Below are 20,296 nucleotides of genomic sequence, written 5' to 3' on the forward strand. Positions count from 1 at the left end.
GGTCAGAATGGCCATCATTAAAAAGTCTAAAAATAACAAATGCTGGAGAGGGTGTGGGGAAAAGGGAACCCTCCTACACTGTTGGTGGGAATGTAAGTTGGTGCAGCCACTATGGAAAATGGTGTGGAGGTTCCTCAGAAAGCTAAAAATAGAATTACCATATGATCCAGCAATCCCACTCCTGGGTATATACCCAGACAAAACTATAATTCAAAGAGATACATGCATTCCTATGCTCATAGCAGCACTATTCACAATAGCCAAGACATGGAAACAACCTAAATGTCCATCGACAGAGAAACAGATAAAGAATATGTGGTACACATATACAATGGAATACTACTCAGCCATAGAAAAGAACGAAATAATGCCATTTGCAGTAACATGGATGCAAATAGAGATTATCATACTAAGTGAAGTAAGTCAAACAGAGAAAGACAAACACCATATGATATCACATATATGTGGAATCTAAAGTATGGCACAAATGAACCTACCTATAAACAGACTTGCAGACATAGAGAGCAGACTTGTGATTTCCAAGGGGGAGTGGGGGAGGGAAAGGATGGACTAAAGTTTGGGGTGAGTAGATGCAAACTATTACATTTAGAATGGATAAACGACAAGGTCCTACTGTATAGCACAGGGAACTACACCCAGTCTCCTGAGATAAACCATAATGGAAAAGAATATAAAAAAGAATGTGTGTATGTGTGTGGCTGAGCCACTTTGCTCTACAGCAGAAATTAGCATAACATTGTAAATCAACTATACTTCAATAAAAAAATAAAGATGTAAACATCTCTATTAACCCTTTTCAACTCATCAGAATGGAAATAACAAATAGCAAAGGTTTTATAAAATAGGATAACAAATTCAATGTAGAGCAATATTTTCCATATGAGTTATATAAGATATAAACAAATGATCATTAAACATTAATATGACTCAAATGTAATACATAATGAGAAAAAATAAATACTTAAATATTGAACAGAAGAAATTAATAACAAAAACCCTTTACAGTTTACTTTTGTCAATAAAGGGTCTGAGTCATAATTTAGCAGGAGCCTTGAATATTTAAGCTAAACTAAAGCTGCATTATAACAGCCCAGTGCACACTCTATACAGCTTAGCACACTGAAAGTTCAGTCAGGGCTTGAGGCAACTTTCTTACACACCCAAAATACAGCAACTAAAAGGGCTTTCTTTCTTGGTTAAATGAGATAAATCTTAAGACTAGGAAACATTCAATAAATAAAAATTTAACATTGCATTTTGCTAGGCACATGAGTTAACACACACACACACACACACACACACACACACAGTGACAAAAACAGGCACAGAAAGTATTTATATGTGTTAGAATCATCATGTTAATTTATGTCAAAGAATATCATGCTTGTTTATCTTAATGCAGGGCCTAGTTAGGTTTTAAGGTTCCATAAATACTTTTGAATTACTGAACTGCATATATAGAATATTTAAAAGTTGCTACCGAAAAAAAAAGAAAACCAAGTTGAAATTCTACCTAGCAACATAGGTTTCTCAACGTAACTTCCTTCCCTATGGACATCAAACTAAGAAACATGTAGAGAGAAAATAAATGGTTTTTGAAAGATACACAAGCGATTTAAAGAGGTCTGTTTCTGAATTACACAGAATATTCTGGTCTATAAAAAATGGAATAGTTTTCAGAGAGAGAATCAATTTTTGCCTAAAGAAATATGGGGTGAGACTGGAACCCTCAGTGAAAGCTCTAAAAGGACACAGAACCCAATGAGTGACCTGAATAGTGAGGGATGGGTGAGAAACAACTATCCGTAAGTGCTGGCTTGTTAGTGGATCTTTCCCCCTCCCTTCTCTCATTCATTCACCTTTTTAAGACTGCCTTCTGTGTCCTTTTGGGGGGAAATTATCTTACCCTTCATCATTTGTTCCTTCAGTACTTTAATATAAAACCTACAAGAAAAACAACAAATTCAAGGCTAGTATTAAGAGCTTGAATAAAGATATCAAGAAGCCTTATCCTTGGATCAGTAAACTCTTCTTGGTAAATAAAATCTTCATTTGTGGACGTGGGATGACCTTTCTTAGCAGACGGCATTCATTTAGGGTGTGACACTCTGCTTTTGGAAGTGGGAATAATTACTTTCTAAATAATGTGTTAAAAGTAAGTACTTTCCTTCTGAGGCATTATTGCTTTATGGACTTTATTTTGTTTATCCTTAGAGTATACTGTTGCATTACACAAGTGCAGATATGATACCTAACTTCTAATGATTTATCCAAAATCATACAAGAAAAAGCAGGACTAATGGAAATGTAAACAAAACCTCTTGAAAATGCAGTTACTGTAGATGCACATAAATAAATAAACTATAATCAAAAGTTGAAAATGAGGTCTGGTAACTGATTTTATGTTAAATAGAGGTCTTTTAAAAACTGTTCTTGGGGCTTCCCTGGTGGCACAGTGGTTAAGAATCCTGCCAATGCAGGAGGATTCTTAACCACTGCAGGATCGAACATGGGTTCGATCCCTGGTCCGGGAAAATCCCACATGCCATGGAGCAACTAAGCCCGTGCGCCACAACTACTGAGCCTGTGCTCTAGAGCCCGTGAGCCACAACTACTGAAGCCCGCGTGCCTAGAGCCCGTGCTCCACAACAAGAGAAGCCACCGCAATGAGAAGCCCACTCACCGCAACAAAAACCCAATGCAGCCATAAAAATAAATAAATTTATTTAAAAAAAAAAAGTGTTCTCATTTAACATAACTTAAAAGAATATTCTGGAAACTGAAGTATAAAGATTACATTTATTCTGAATCCAGATACTTTCTCAACTGTATAAGTACAGGATGGCTCTGCCTTCTCCATTAGTAATACGGACTCATAAGTTATGCTGCAAAAAAAGTCTGACCCTCCTCAGCATTTAGCTAGAGAGACCAAAGGAGTTAGCCGAAACCTCATGTTCACTGTTAATTTTCATTATAATTGGTAAAAATGATGCCTGTAATAGATGGTATTCACATTTTCAATAAATTCATATTTTTTTGATGATCACATATAGAAAACAAATCAGATTTCATGTTAAAAAATAAGGTTTATTTGTAATAACTATCTTTAATAATTCTATATTTTTACTCTGGGGAATGCACAAGTACAGACAATGCTAGCTTTAACATTTATTGAAAAGGCGTGCTCTTTACACTAATGCAAAAGGATAAGCCTCTTCTTTACTATAAAGAATTCTCACTGCATTTGAACTAAGATTCTGGAACACTCAGCAGAGAGGAGTTCGGGATGACAGGCCAGAATCAGTCAGTAGGTTTTCTCCTCAATTAGGTAACTGAAATAGGAACTCTAGTTCTAAATATCAGAAGCAAAGTCTAAATATTAGAAAAATAAAGAGAGGGGATACAACAAACTGCTTCAAATACATGCCTGAGGTGAGAAACGGCTTGTACTTTCATATAGTGGCAGCTTCCAGATGAAATCTTCTTCAGTTTTTAATCTTCAGGTTCATATCTGGAAAGAGATATATATTCAATTAACAGCATAATGCTGTTGTTGTTGTTACCAAATAAGTTTACTTGAAACACCTCCAGTGGCTAAACCAGTAATGTTGCATTTTTCACTTAAAATCACTGCTACGGTAGAAGTCAGATACATTCAAGGCATGACGAGGGTGACTCAGGGGATTCCTGCCACAGGTGGAGAATGGACCAGATAACTGCTGAGATACCTTCAGGTTCCAAGTTTGTACATGTGGCATCTAGATCTGTGATAGCTTAGTAGATTAGGGATTCGGCGGTAATTATGGTAATTATCTAATCGATGGCCTGATGGACACAAACAGCTGACATGGCTTTGTGAGTACAGGGTTAACAGACCCTCTTCTCTAAGGAAAAATATGATCTGGAATTCACTTTCTAGCTCTGGTACCCTGGAACCCTGATAAAGGTAAAATGTCAGCTGAGTTTCCAGGCAGAGCCACTGATGACAGAAATGACCCCGATTAGAAGACTCCATCTGGACCAGGAGAACTGTGAACAACTATACATCCATGGTGGAAACCACGGCTTCGGCTTCCCTACAGTTGAGTCCCTCCCTCCCGGACATGTCCCTGCCTGGGCACCACGTGGCTGGACCAAAGACACTGGTCCTATGTAGGGCATGGAACTTCTAAGCCACGCTGGCTCTGGCATCCACGCATGGACCTCATTTTCTAGCACCTAAATTGTCATGTGAGAGCACAGTGTGATCAGGTTGTGGGCTGCAGCAAGGACACCACTGAGGAGAAATGCCCAATGCTGCCCTGTGTGCTTGCTGTGGTTTCTGTCCAATATCCTGCTAAGAGAATCCACGGCCAGAGTAGCCTAGTGTAGCCCTGTGTGAGGCTAAAGGTTCGGCTGAACCTGAAAAGAAACCCTGGTGGGTGTTACAGATGAGGCCTGGCCAAAGCCCCTCTGCCTTCCTCAGACACAGCCTTCTGGACTGAATGACAGAGCAACTCCCCACCGGCCTGACCTCTCCAGACACAAGGTTAGACTTAATGAAGGACAGACATCAACCCAGCAGGGAGACAATCCGAGAGACAGGATCAGTATATCTTACTTCGCCAGTCTTTTCCTCAGGTCTTTGATTTGGTCATTCTTCTTGGTGAGAATCTCTTTCATGTTTCGATAAGCTGCTGTTTGTTGGAATTTTTTCTCTAATTCCTGCATAGTGAAAAATGTCAGCCCATTAATAAGAAATAGTTAAGGAAAGAAATAACATATCTGATGAAAATATATATTTTGCCCTAATTTTACTAATATTGTGCTTTTTTTATTTTCTAATTTTATTTATTTATTTATTTATTTTTGCGGTACGCGGGCCTCTCACTGTTGTGGCCTCTCCCGCTGAGGAGCACAGGCTCCGGACGCGTAGGCTCAGCGGCCATGGCTCACCGGCCCAGCCGCTCTGCGGCATGTGGGATCTTCCCGGACCGGGGCACAAACCCATGTCCCCTGCATCGGCAGGCGGACTCTCAACCACTGCGCCACCAGGGAAGCCCTATTTTTTAATTTAAAAAAATATATGCTTATATAAAATTAAGACTATTCAAGCTTTAAAAATACATTCTTTCAAATGGGAAGCTAATAAAATAGTAACATTTCCCAAGTACAATATTAGCAAATAACTCAAACATACTATGCCATAGACATGGGAAATCTATTTGAAAAAGTAAATTCATTTTCAGGTAAAATAAGCATGCTCTTTTTTCCAAATCCCAAATTTGAACAGGAGGATTTTAAATTTAATTACATTTTAGCTCCCATATTCTTAAGAGTCTAACCCCTAAGGCAAAAAAGCCAGTTCTCCACATATCTCATATAAATTAAGAAAAAGGTATTAGAACCCTTGAGAAAAAAGCCACTCATCCCTCTGCCAGACTGCAAGAGGGCTGATCAGGAAGAGCAAAATGGGTGCTCAGGGGGCCGGCTGTATGCCACCCTCAGTGGAGTATTTACCATAGAACAGAAGGAGTGCAGGTTTTTATTATCACAGATATTTTAGTGCCAAAGATGGAAGAATCTCAGTGTCTCCAAATGATAAATCTTTAGAACACAAATTGCCTAATACCTTGACAAAAAATGAAGTGAATCTGTAGTTGTCCAACGTTTCCCTTAGTTACACTGCATTCATCACTTAATCGGATATAAACAGACAAATCTGACCTTTTCAGCCATGCTCAGCTGCTCCTGCACCCTGAGTAGGTCATGCTTGGCCGTCGCTAGATTCTCCTCCAGGGACTTCTGGTTTTCTGTCTGGTCATTAAGTGTCTTCTGAAACTCACTCTTTAAAGCAGCAACTGTGTTTTCCAAGTCACTCAAGTCTTGGGCCTTTATAAAATCCTATGAAAAATACATACACTCACATGATTTCATGCTGACATCCTAAATAGTAACTGCTTTAGATTCAGCATCACAGGTGATGGAAACAGAGGACAATGTGTGTTGCGTGTGCATGTCAGCATCCCCCACCAGCCTTCTCTGCCACTGCAGCCCAGTCAGGGTCACCAGCACACCCAGTTCACCCTCAGCACCCAGTGCACTGTGTCCTGAGCACAGCAGACACTCAGTGGTCACTGATTTCCAAGTATGTAAAATATGATTTATGAACTGCTGGAATTCCAAAAGAGGAACAAGAGAGGTGGGATCCTAAATTTGACAAGATTGTGTTTCCCAGAGTTGGGGTGGCAAATAGGCTTCATTTTTGAAAAGTCAAGGTAAAAAAATCCTGGTGAAGAATTTTTAATGATACAGATGGAAAAATAATCAAATTAATACAATTTATACAAAAAATGTAACAGACATGTTTTACAATATTGTGAGAGCCTAATTAATGCTTACTGATTATATATGGCTTGCTAAATTTACAAGATTTTAAGTTTTTTGCATTAATTCGATATGCACATATTTGTACACTTCGTCAGTGTAATATAAGCAGCTGGATCTTCTCTCTACCTGGATCATGTTTTTAACTAGATAAAATTTATAAAAGACAAAAGTTATATTAATGACAGGAAAATGGTCTATAATTGCTAACTATGAAGACGAAGCACTATTATCAACAAAAGAAGAATTCCTTACTTATTTTTGAAATCTGGTTTTTAAAAAGATTTTATTTCACTGCATCTAGTGAAGGCCTGTATGCATTTTGCTTTTGCCAAATCTTAAAAGCAAAATTGGAGCAAAACCTTCAATGGCTTTTAAAACAAATTCATCATCCGAAAATGTTGGCAACTGGTTTACTTTTGAGAAACTAAAGCTGTTCTGGAGTATTTAGCTGTTTTATGGTCCTTGGTATATAATGATTGAAATTTATGGTCTTTGGTATATAATGATTGAAAATCATATATATTTCCTTTTGTTTTAGCCATATAAGACGCATCCTTTTACTTAAAAAATACCTACAGACTGGGCTTCCCTGGTGGCGCAGTGGTTGAGAGTCCGCCTGCCAATGCAGGGGACACGGGTTTGTGCCCTGGTCCGGGAAGATCCCACATGCCGCGAAGCGGCTAGGCCCGTGAGCCATGGCTGCTGAGCCTGCGCGTCTGGAGCCTGTGCTCCGCAATGGGAGGGGCCCCAACAGTGAGAGGCCCGCATACCGCAAAAAACAAAACAAAACAAAACAAAAAACCTACAGATAAAATAATGTAATGTCTGAGACTGGCTTCAGAAAAACACGGTGGGGAACTTCCCCAGTGGCGCAGTGGTTAAGAATCTGCCTGCCAATGCCGAAAACCTTCAATGGCTTTTAAAACAAATTCATCATCCGAAAATGTTGGCAACTGGTTTACTTTTGAGAAACTAAAGCTGTTCTGGAGTATTTAGCTGTTTTATGGTCCTTGGTATATAATGATTGAAATTTATGGTCTTTGGTATATAATGATTGAAAATCATATATATTTCCTTTTGTTTTAGCCATATAAGACGCATCCTTTTACTTAAAAAATACCTACAGACTGGGCTTCCCTGGTGGCGCAGTGGTTGAGAGTCCGCCTGCCAATGCAGGGGACACGGGTTTGTGCCCTGGTCCGGGAAGATCCCACATGCCGCGAAGCGGCTAGGCCCGTGAGCCATGGCTGCTGAGCCTGCGCGTCTGGAGCCTGTGCTCCGCAATGGGAGGGGCCCCAACAGTGAGAGGCCCGCATACCGCAAAAAACAAAACAAAACAAAACAAAAAACCTACAGATAAAATAATGTAATGTCTGAGACTGGCTTCAGAAAAACACGGTGGGGAACTTCCCCAGTGGCGCAGTGGTTAAGAATCTGCCTGCCAATGCCGGGGACACAGGTTCAAGCCCTGGTCCGGGAAGATCCCACATGCTGCGGAACAACTAAGCTCGTGCACCACAACTACTGAGCCTGCGCTCTGGAGCCCACAAGCCACAACTACTGAGCCCACGAGCCACAACTACTGAGGCTGCGTGCCACAGCTACTGAAGCCTGCGCGCCTAGAGCCCATGCTCCGCAACGAGAAGCCACCACAATGAGAAGCCCACGCTTGCTGCAACTAGAGAAAGCCTGTGCACAGCAATGAAGACCCAACGCAGCCAAAAAATTAATTAATTTAAAAAAACCCAAAAAACATGGGGAAAGGGAGAAGAAAGTAGAGGTAAATATGAAACCAGACTGGCCACGTCTTGATGACTGACTGGTAAAGCAGAGCGATGAGTACCTGGGGTGCATTACACTATTCTCTCTACTCTTGTATATGTTTGAAATTTTCCATAGAAAAAGTATAACCAAAGTCTAATGAAGTAAGTTTGGGGATTGTTTAGTAGACATTTACAATGGCACTACAACCACTAGAAAAGCCAGTGCTGCAATGAAAATTCACTCCAATGGTCCTGCTGACAGGATCCTATTACAGCATCTAATCTCAATGGAAAGGCCAAAGGAGGCAGAACTGAGCGCACGATGACTTCCAGGGCAGAGTGATACTCAGTCATTCCATTCAGACAAGCTTGGAGAACTTCACTGGATTTCACTGTATTACAGAAGCACAGCTAGATATAGGTGGATTAGAAGATGCACGACTAGTAAATTCATTCTGTTTTGTCACACTCACCGAAGGGAAACTTAAGTAATAATAAGTTCTGTATAATAATAACTAAAAACTCTTCCTTTCTTCCCGTTGAAATTGGAAAGGCAAAGTAAAAGGGAGAAGAACTTTTAAAAAATAAATTTAAGCATATCTCATATGCCAATGGGCTCTGGGATATGTGAAGTACATGAGCGGTGTATCTGCCCCCACTGCCCTCAACAGGCTCTCACCTGGCCTTTCCTGGACAAGTTTGTCTCGATGCAGAACTACAGTGGTGGCCTCCCTCTCAGGGAGTGGCTGGCTGTGGGGCATAATATTGATAGTAGCTAAGACTTAATATAAGTTTATAACTTGATCATCTAGAAAATGTGAAAATGCTAAAACTGATTTCACCTTCTGAGTTCCTTGATCAAGCTGTAAATCTTGCAGTGCTCTTTCTAGTTTTGACTTCTCATCCAATGCATTTGTTGCCTATGATCAAGATTAAACAAAATACATTCAGTACTTAGTCTGTAAGTAACTCTTTCAATAATTTTGTTAAAGTATTTCTCGGTTACCTGTGTTTCAAGGGTCTTCAGCCTCGACTTTAATTTTTCATTCTCTTCTTGAAGTCTTAAAATTTCCTTTGTGAGGAAATTCAAGTTTTATTATGTTAGCCAAAGTATTTTTAATCCTTTGTTTCACTTAAAAATTTAATTTTTATATTAAATTTAAATTACATAAAAGCTCAAAAGTCTGCATGCCCTGGTTACTGGTAATATTCCAGTTTTACCCAGCCCACCAGCCTCAACACGTATGAGTCATCTCTGGCTCTAAAACTTCTAGTTCCTTCTTTCGCAGTCGCTCAGGCTTTTTGCAGCCCTCTACTCTCAGCCTTTTTGCAAAGTCCCTCTCCCCTGCCATCTCTCACCTAGCTGATCCTGCAACTCTTGGGTTTGTTCTCAGCCTACACTGTACACCATGTGCCGCTTATCCTCAATACACAATCTTCATCATTCCATACCCTGAGCCCAGCCCCTAGTGGGGTTCCAACTGAGCCTCGTGAGGTCCAAGGGCCTTGCTCATCAGCAGCTCCGTCACAAGCATCACCTGTCAGTGCAGTCTCACTTCTTACTATACCCCAGCACATGCAGCATAGCCCAGCTGGAGAGCCTGCACTCTGCTCCAAGGCATGCCAGCCTCCTCTCTGCCTCTGACTGCTGCCCACTCTGTTCCTCTGCTGGCCATACCATTTCTCTTCCCTCTGACAATTCAGTCTGCTACACCTTTCAGCCCAGCTCAGGCACCACCTTACCCAAGAGCCTGTCCTCAACTACTCTTATCCACATGAAAATGTGTCTTCTCTGCCACCCTGTGGCACCTGTGGCACCAGGTTAGTGGTAACTGTGGCACACAGGTTAGCATTCTGCTGTCTCTGTTCCTAGAATATTAGTTATCCCTTCCCAATGAGACTACAAGGTTTTTGAGGGCAAAAGGCCAGGTATTACTTTTCTTTTTATGTAACAATATCTAGCATAATGTTGAGAACATAAGAGTCATGAAAAATAGTTGTATATCAGTAATTAATCTTTATAAACCTCTTAATTAAAAAATCTCTTCACTGTTATCACAGCTCATAAACTTCAAATGTCCATCAATAAACACTTTCCAAAATCCTATGCTCTTCACTTCATTATGAAAAGATGCAATCAAGAGCTGCTTCAGCCTCTCCGGGAGTTAAGTGTGCCCTCTTCTGGCCCACCAGGTACCATTAAGTACAACTACTGCGATGGGCTAATTACCCTCAGTGGACCAAAGCCTGAATCAACACCTTCCACCCAGTCTCTCTACCCTAGAGCTGGGCAGGCAGTGAGCATACATCCTTAGAAAGTTTGCCATTTCTCAAAATGATGGCAACATTACCTTGTTTAGGAGTTCTGCTGTTCCACCTTCGTTAAGTGGAGCAAGTTTTGGCTTTATGTTATCTATGATGGGCTGAAACAAAACAAAGAAACCAAACTGAAATCACCACTGAATAAAACATGTGTAATCACTGAACCCTTGTACTTTCTAAGTGGAAGACACTGTATAAACATATTCACTGAGATATCAACTAGATTTTCATTGGTTTGGATCTCTGCTACATCCTAGTGCTTAGGACAGTGCCTGGCCCACAGTGCCCAATGCAAATTAGAGATAAAAACAAAACCCATCCTCCTTGTATCTTAAAAAAAAAAAAAAAAAAAAAACAGGTGGAAGAGAAAGGAGGGAGGGAAGGTACTCAAAGCCAGAGCCAATAAAGATCCTAGTATCTAGAGACTGGGATTTTAAACTGTGGGAGCTAAAACAGAGATTTCTGCATGAACCCCAGAAAAATTGCAATAATGATGAGGATTTAGGTACACTACATTACAGATGAGTAACTTGACACAAACATTCTGGCAGTTTAGCAATATGTATTAAAACGAAACAATTCATGCCCTCTGACCTAGAAATTTCTTAGCTAGAAATATGTTCCAAAGGAATAATTAGAAAATTGTTTTGTACGTGTATGTTCATGGATTGATCTTGGCAGTGTTTTACCATGTAACACCACAGAGGATTTATGGTGCATCTACACAATGGAATGCTAAGTGGTCACTACAGGTAATGAGAATGATTAAAGAGACAGGCAGGTAACTACTAGTACTGTCTCCACTTGACAGATGAGGGGAACGAGGCTCAGCCATCTCAGGTAACCTGCTCAAGGTCGCACAGCTGAGGAGTGACAGTGCCAGGATGCATGCCCCCAACGCATGTGCTCCGCATCATCTGAGTGAAGAGCTTGCATGGCTGGGAGGCGGGTGGACTGCAGGGATGTTGTGTGCATGCGCACGCGTGTGTGAGGTAGTAGACAAAAACAAGTTTTTCATAGTTACTTCCAAAACTTATCTTTTTTCTCCCAAAAATCTGAGAGGCAAGCTTGGAATTCTGCTCTTGAGTTGAATGCTTTTCCTTGAGAGTTCTCACTTTAATCTCTGAATGCTCTGAGCAACTTGAGGATTTTAAACACTGGCTATTAAGGTATGGACTTATAAGGACCAAAAATTACCTTTTTATTTGAAGATGTAAATTCTGCTTTTTCAAATTCTGCAACTTGTTCCAATAATTCTCTTTAAGACAAAAACAAATATGAAAAAATATTTGTTTAGAACAGATTTGTATCATACACACAAGAAGAATAAAAGCAGGACTTCCCTGGTGGCCCAGCAGTTAAGACTCTGTGCTCCCAATGCAGGGGGCCCAGGTTCGATCCCTGGTCAGGGAACTAGATCCTGCGCGCAGCAACTAAAAAAAGATCCCGCACGCCACAACAAAGATCCCACGTGCCACAACTAAGACCTGGCACAGCCAAATAAATAAATAAATAAAATTTAGAAAGAAAAAAAGAAGAAGAATAAAAGCACTGGTACCAATCTATTACACGCCAGAAACAACAGAGCAAGATGAACACAACTTCACCACATCAAAAATATTTAGTTACTAATGGTGGAGCACCTAAGTTCCATGCACTCAAATTTGAATCTCCATAGCACCTACTATTTTGTACCTACTGAGTGTACAATATAATCGCTAGAACTAAATTACAATGTTAGTACAACTATGTCTGAAATTTGTAGTCAACACTGTATTTTTGAGGTGCTAAAGGGAAATTGCTCTATAATATACATTGTTAGCTAGTAGAGGTTCAAGGAAAACTGATTTTTAATAGAGTAGCCTCGGAAAAATAAAATTAGTTCACATCTACTGGAAAAGAGTATGGTAAATTCTCAAGGAAGACAGATGGTTTGGGGGATCCACCTGAACATTTCCTTCTATTTGCAAAGGTACCTGGGGGCTGACTATACAAAAGCTTACAGAGTGAATGGCAGTAACTACTCTCCTAAGCTTCTTAATAGGTCAGTTTCTCAAAGTTTTCTCACCAGTTATCTACTGACAGTTGGTGAAGCTAAATGGTTTCCTTCCCTACCCGAGGCCACAGCCAGTGTTGTTAAGCACTGTCCGCAAGCCACGCTGCACCTGTGCTTAGCAAACGGCCCCTGGGCTCGATATCAGTCTTTCCAGATCTCTGGCATGACTTTTCTTAGACTGAGTTTCAATTTCATTGATTTTACCATATTTTTTAAAAATTAATGAGCTTTTTGATGTAGTTCAGATAATAAAACTTTTTTTTACTTTCCCTATTTTAAAGATCAGTATATAATTTTAATGCAATTATTTAGAAATAAACTTCCAATACTACTAAGTGTGATTTGATGGTATTTGAATTAACTTTTCAACTGTTTCATAATCATTTTTCTTAGTTGACCTATCTCTGAAGACTTATTATAATACTGATCAGGCTAACCAGAGATACCATATGGAATAATTACTTATAGCCTTAACAGCAATCTCATAAATCTCAGAGGCCTTTATAACACCTAGGAATAGTGGAAACAGGGCATTTTGAAGAGGATGCTGAGTGGCACCTAAGAGATCACTTAGTAACTGGATGCTCTGCTGTTACCTTACCAAAATTTTCTCACACACCAGGCCCAAGCAAAGCAGCAAACAAATTCACTAACTTTTTTTTTTTTTTTTTTTTGCGGTATGCGGGCCTCTCACTGTTGTGGCCTCTCCCGTTGCGGAGCACAGGCTCTGGACGCGCAGGCTCAGCGGCCATGGCCCAAGGGCCCAGCCGCTCCGCGGCATGTGGGATCTTCCCGGACTGGGGCATGAACCCATGTCCCCTGCATCGGCAGGCGGACTCTCAACCACCGCGCCACCAGGGAAGCCCTCACTAACTTTTAAGTTCATGCTTGGGCCTCTATTGTCATAACTGTGGATACAAATTTTAGTACCTGTTTTCAAGTTCAGAGATGTCTGTCTGTAGCTTGAGGTACCACTTCTCAGCTTGTGAGAAAAGCTGCCGCAGAAGTAGCACATTGGTGTAGGCCGTGTTGATGAGCTCAGACTCCACCTCGCTGTGGACCACGGCCTGTAACCCATTCAGGACTTCAGAGACTTCATCTATGGTGAAGGTCTCCTCCACCAGCCTGAAAAACAACCACAATCCAAAACCTCTGGATAAACAACAACAACTATTTACAAAGTAAAACAAAACTAAAACCCACATCATGTCATCTGAGGCAGCGGCCCTCAACCTTTTGTGGAAGACAACTGTTCCATGGACCTGGGGGTGGGGGTGGCGGTGGGGGGATGATTTCAGGATGATTCAAGCTCATTACATTTATTGTGCACTTTATTTCTATTATTGTTACATTGCAATGTATAATGAAATAGTTATACAACTCACCATAATACGGAATCGGTGGGAGCCCTGAGCTTGTTTGCCCTTGCCACTCATTGATAGGGTTTTGATATGTCTGCAAGCAATTGATTTATTATGGTCCCTGTGCAGTCAAATCTCTCTGCTAATGATAATCTCTATTTGCAGCTGCTCCCCAGCGCTAGCATCACTGCCTCAGCTCCACCTCAGATCATCAGGCATTAAATTCTCATAAGCACAACCTAGATCCCTCGCGTGCACAGTTCACAGTAGGGTTCGCGCCCCTATGAGAATCTAATGCCGCTGCTGATCTGACAGGAGGCGGAGCTCAGGCAGTAACGCGAGCGAAGGGGAGCGGCTGTAAATACAGATGAAGCTTCGCTTGCTCGCCTGCCTGCCCGCCGCTCACCTCCTGCTGTCCGGCCCGGTTCCTAACAGGACACGGACTGGTACCAGTCCATGGCCCAGGGGTTGGGGACCCCTGATCTAAGGGTTTAAAGGGTTTAGTGAAAGTCCCTCTGGAAATTATCTTTATTAATAAAACAGTTTGAAAATAATTTAAGCTCAATTAATTTTTGATGTCTATTTAAATGATTAAACTGTGGTTCGCTCTTCAAATGTGCACATCTTTTAATACAAGTATATGCTCAGAAACATTCCCCAAACTATCTACTTTTTTCTTTAGCTTTTCAGTGAAAAACTTTAATCTCCCCTAAAATTAGTTTTATCACATTTAATTATTTCATAAGTCACCTGAGAGGTGTAATTTCTCCTTTCTTTATATCATTTGTCTAGCATTTCGATGACTGAATGACCATTCACGTTAGTAAATGCCCATAAGAAAATCAATGGTAATTATATATTGCTTCTCTTAGCATTCTTGAGACCCAAAAGAAAAAAACCCTAACTTAATTAAAGCTCCATTAAAACGAACATCATCATCAAAAGGACTGAAGATCGACTCTTCCACAGAGAACGTTTGTGTTGGAAGGGAACTCTTGAGCCATTTTCTTCAATTCCCTCACTTCACAGATGGGACACAGGCTCAGAAGGTGGCGGTGACTTGCCCATGGTCCCAACTCCACAATCATTTCCAACAATCTCAGGAACATGCCCAACAGCTGAATCCTTGAGAAAGCTTCCACGCATGCTTCCTACGATCAATGAGAGTTTTAGAGTAACACAGTCTCCTCCGCTCCCTGCCTCCAGCCTCAAAGTCTTTTTATCCCTCAGATGCTCAGCAGATGAAGAGCTACAGCCCCGACCTCAGGTCATCTTCTCCATCATCCCAAAAGGACACAATGAAGGGAGTTACACCAAACTTTTATCTGATTTACCATTCTTTAACGTTTCATTTACCCAGCAGAATTTAACCACTCTTAAAAAACTAAAACTTTATTTTTGATGCAAGTCCTTATTAAATATATTAACAATCTTTCTATATTCTTTAATAGAACAAAGCAAATCTGCTTAAAAATGTTTGTTTTGTTTGTTTTTTGAGCAACCCAAGTTCATTATTACGAACAGCAGTTAAGGTACTCCAATGCATAAAGTAAATAATGGGTACCTTCTCTGGCTGTCTCACAGACTCACCAATCAGATTGCTGCTTACCTCTGCTGTGGGTTAGGAAGCCAGATTATCAGATTAGAATAATGGATCGAACAGGTAACAGTCTACAGCTGAGGGTCTCTGCTACTGAGTGAAGTTAATGACTTTATCACAGTAACAGATCACCTGGAGACCTTTTTCATTTATGTCTTGACATTTAAGTGTGCCAAAATCTGATACCCAAGTAATCTGATGTCTCTTTATTATTAAGTCCTTTTGGTTGGCTTCCCTATTATCCTCTATTACTAAATTTTCTATGGACTTTTATTATCTTCCACTATTGGTCCAACTAAACTAATTATCATCTCTTGCTACAAATCAACTAATAATTTTGGTACTAGTCAGCAAGCTTTTCATGGTTTCCTGCTGTTTTCTCTTCTTCTAATTCTTCAATATAAACTGCATAGGTGTTTTCTTGCTAACTGCCATGTCTTATGGCTCTAATCTTTTAATTAATAACTCAAGTAATTAAGGTTCTGGAATCTTTAATACAGCAAGCCAATCATTAACCCACAAGCACTTCACAATTTCCTGACTGCCCTTCTGAAACTTTGCAATCCCTCAATTATCATTATATGCATGTTTAGTAACAGATTGCTCCCACCACAATCTGATTTCTTGAGTATCACATATCCATAAGGCTTAGTGTAGCTGCTCTCAATGAATAATTGATCATGATATCCTGGCAATGGTTTGTAAGGCCTCTCTGCTACAGCACCCCCATACCGGCCACCAGAAGGGATCCATGTTCCTTCCCACTGGGTTTCCTTAGAATTCTCTGATACCTGCTCTCCATGAGGTCTTGGAAGCAGGAATCTACAGTTTTGAGTCTCAAGCCTCTTTTTGAACGAGCAAAACGCATGTAATTAATAACTTCATTTTGATGGTGCTCATTTAGACCCAACTCTGCCTGAAAAAAAGAATTTAACTGTTAGTCTTGAAGATATAATAAAGGAACCAACAATGAAAACATACAGGTTATCCTGTGGTGGAGACTGGCAGATGTCCACTAAATTCTGTTCTTCCCATCTTCCCAGACACACGGCTGCCCAACTAGAAAACACTCCCCAGCCCTCCGTGAAGTCAGGTGTGGCCACATGACTACTTCTCAGCAATGGATGTGAGCAGATGAATAAGAGCTATTTCTAAAGCCTGGGACTTAAGACATGGGGCACACCTTTGCCACACCCTATTTCTCTGAAACCTGGGGGTGGTGACTCCGCTGAACCATGCGGACAGCACAATGCCCTGGGGGCTGGGGGAGCAGCAAGCTGAAAGGGACTGGTATCCCTGGAACGACTTTGTGGAGCAGCACGGACCTCGTACCTAACTGTGATGAGCAGTGAGAGGGCTGTTAAGCATGAGATAAATAAACTTCTGTATTCTTTTTTTTTTTAATCTTTATTGAATTTGTTACAATATTAGTTCTTTTTTTTAAAATAAATTTATTTATTTTTAGCTGCGTTGGGTCTTTGTTGCTGCGCTCAGGCTTTCTCTAGCTGCGGTGAGCGGGGGCTACTCTTTGTTGCGGTGCGCAGGCTTCTCATTGTGGTGGCTTCTCTTGTTGCAGAGCACGGGCTCTAGGCATGCGGGCTCAGTAGTTGCAGCTCATGGGCTTAGTTGCTCCGCGGCATGTGGGATCTTCCCAGACCAGGGCTCGAACCCGTGTCCCTTGCATTCGCAGGCAGATTCTTAACCACTGTGCCACCAGCAAAGCCCAAACTTCTGTATTCTTTAAGGTACTGGGGTTTTTTCTTTCTTTCTTTTTTTAATCTCTATTACAGAAACTTGACCTTATCCCATCTCACACAGCTTTAAAAAATATATTTGGTTTTGAAATAGCCACTAATTGGTCTTGATTTTAAACCGGATGAGAGCTTGACAACTATAAGCTAGGAGTTAATGAAGCTTTTTCATTTTATAGCTATACTGAAAATTAAAGAAGGAAATTATAAAAGTGAACATCTAATGCAGGGGACTGAATAAGTCAGGATTATCTTTATTTTAAGAATAACCTGTCTATGGGAGACAAAGGTTTAACTCTCATTCTCAGCACAGTGTTGGGCTGCATTGTGGAGGCCAGCACCAAGGTCACTGGGCATGACCTCCTTCACCCCCCAAGCCCTGCACCATGGCTTTGCTGCATCTACATACATCCTTACCTTCTCTCAGCAGTTTCCATTCCCTGAGAACAGAAGTCTACAAGGGCCATGACCTTGTCCCTCTGGTTCCCTGAGTATCCCCGGGACGACTCATAGTGCCTGGCACACAACAGACATGTGCCTGACAAGTGAACTGAAAGAGTTCCTCCTTCTGAAGGCCATCATGGCCTTAATGTGTTCTCTTTCAAACTCCTGGGGGACTTTATTTAACCAATTACTCCCCGTCTCAACTCTCTATAGGTTTCTTCTTCCCCTCGGACCATAGAGAAGACTGTGTACATAAATCTCACTCATGCTGAAAAAAATACAAAACCAGAAATTCCCTCCAGCTACTGCTGCATTTCTCTACTTCCCTTCTACTCTTGCTGTCTCCATTCTAAATGCTGTTCAAACTGCCTTTGCGAAGCTCACCAGCAACTTCTTAATAACAAATCCAACTACCGTGGCTGATGCTTTTCTGTCCACTGACCTGCTCCATTCTTTGGCTGCTAACCCCACCTCCCTTCTTGATCTCATCTGTAGGCTCCTCTTGGGCTTGCCTCTTAAGTAGCTGTACTTCCCAGGGCCCTGCCTGGGGACCCTTACTCTTGTCATTCTATATCCTCTCCTTGATGACATGATCTATCTCAAGATGTCAACTGTTATCTATAGGCATCTGACTCTCAAGTATAACAGGCTGGCCTACAGACGTGTACCCCCAACCGCATGATGAATGGCTCTAACAAGTCTTTTTCTCCCCCACATTGTTTTTAATATTTCTACAATTCAAGATGTTAAAGTTCAATAATTTAAGAATTACCCAAGATATTACGATGTTCTCTACTGGTCATTTATCCAGTAGACTAATGTTTCAGAACAACCAGTTGAGGTATTTTGACCAATGTAAACCAACACATTTGAGATATGTACTTACCTTAAATTTCATGACTTTACCTTATTTGTTAAAATGGTAACTAAGATCTTGCCTTAGAGCTAGACAAAGTGAATGGAAAGACGTTTCTTACGTTTTGGTTTATACTGATTATTAGCCAACTCGCTGAACTAATGTCGAACATTAGAAATAATAATAGTAATGATGATAACAGCTAAAAGTCATTCAGAGGTTACAATGTGCCAGGCATTACCTCATTTCATCCTCAACACAACCCTATGATAAACGTAGTAATAAACCTGCTTTACAGGGACTTCCCTGGTGGTCCAGTGGGCAGGACCCCGTGCTCCCAATGCAGGGGGCCTGGGTTCGATCCATGGTCAGGGAACTAGATCCTGCACGCCACAACTAAGACCCAGAGCAGCCAAAATAAATAAATAATAAATTAATTATTTTTTAAAAGAACCCCTACTTTACAGATAGAAAACTGAGATACAGGGAAGAAAGATTTTCTGTGCTACTGAAATAGGTAAGTGGAAGAGCAGGGATCTGAACCAGGCAGTCTAACTCCACAGCCCCCACTCAACTTGGCTGTTTCAAATCCTTTTTGGAAAATGCCAGAGTTTAAATAAATAAAAGAAAACAAACATGTTATAGTTGCATATGCACCTGAGTTGTGACTCACAACAAGACAGATCTCCGCCAGGCATTTGAAAAAAGAACTGAATACCTACATTAGAAAAGATGTTATCTCTTATAGTCACATAAGTATGGGCAAGAATATCCTACAATTGGAAATAACTCAAAACAATGTCACATCTTGCTAAAAAAAATCCCATAAACAAATTTTCAATTATTCTTCTTTGTTTATAGTGTTAAATTCATAAGGCCTCCACACTCCCCAAACTCCTTCTCTAACCCCGTTTCCCAGAATTCTACCATAAGGACACTCTACCTCAGTCAGACTAGTCTGCTCATCAGAAGCATGATTTAACATTTCCCGCTTATACTTTCACTCTCATTACCCCAATCCTTGACTAAAAGTACCTCCCCATTCTTATTCAAGAATCTGAACCCAACCCAGTGGTGTGCTGGTAAATGCTTAACAACAGGCTTTTGGGTGGGGGGGTATGAAACTGATTTGCGGCCCTTGCTGATTTCTGTGGTATAAAAACTCCCAGCAAGGCTGATTTCAAGCTACCAAGGTAATGTCACTGAATGCAGAGATGAGAAGAAATGCACACGACTGGCTCTCACCAGCCAGTACGAGCATGCTCCAGGAAATCACCAAATTCCTACCCATCCTTCAAGACCAAACCTGTTTTACCTACTCTGTGAAGCCTCCCAATATGCCCTCAGTAACTCTAGTTATGCCTTACTCCAAAAATTAGCACACACCACCTCTGCTACTCATTTGGCAACACCACAGACTAATTACTACCTTGTACTATTAGTAGTCTTTTTTTCCCAGGTGTTGCTCCTTCAAGTAGACTGTAAGCTTGAGGGCCTGAATCATTTCTTATACCACACAGCTCCTCATACAGTGCCTTGTGCAGAGTAAGTGGCCAATTCAAATCTGTTAATTATTTTCTCTTCAGTCAAGGAAAGTCTTGACTGTCCCAAGACCAAGAAGAAAAAATTACAAAAACTGAGGATGAACTTTAGGACAAAAGACAGAAAAGTTCCTCTAAAATGGATGGAGTGGGGCTTCCCTGGTGGCGCAGTAGTTGAGAGTCCGCCTGCCGAATGCAGGGGACACGGGTTC

General features: G+C 40.9%; 1 protein-coding gene across 1 annotated transcript; it reads right to left on the minus strand.

The window, feature by feature from the left end:
* Positions 1-3,097: 3,097 nt before the first annotated feature.
* Positions 3,098-16,403, minus strand: LZTFL1 (leucine zipper transcription factor like 1). Its single transcript, XM_007463904.1, has 9 exons — positions 16,284-16,403; positions 13,462-13,656; positions 11,673-11,733; positions 10,505-10,576; positions 9,160-9,225; positions 8,996-9,073; positions 5,728-5,904; positions 4,622-4,725; positions 3,098-3,532 (listed from the first exon to the last, which is right to left on the minus strand). The coding sequence occupies exons 1-9, from the start codon at positions 16,358-16,360 to the stop codon at positions 3,514-3,516; spliced, it is 849 nt and encodes a 282-aa protein (XP_007463966.1). The 5' UTR covers positions 16,361-16,403; the 3' UTR covers positions 3,098-3,513.
* Positions 16,404-20,296: the final 3,893 nt, after the last annotated feature.

Source organism: Lipotes vexillifer, unplaced genomic scaffold (assembly GCF_000442215.2).
Source record: "Lipotes vexillifer unplaced genomic scaffold, Lipotes_vexillifer_v1.1 scaffold1227, whole genome shotgun sequence".
Classification (NCBI taxonomy): domain Eukaryota; kingdom Metazoa; phylum Chordata; class Mammalia; order Artiodactyla; family Lipotidae; genus Lipotes; species Lipotes vexillifer.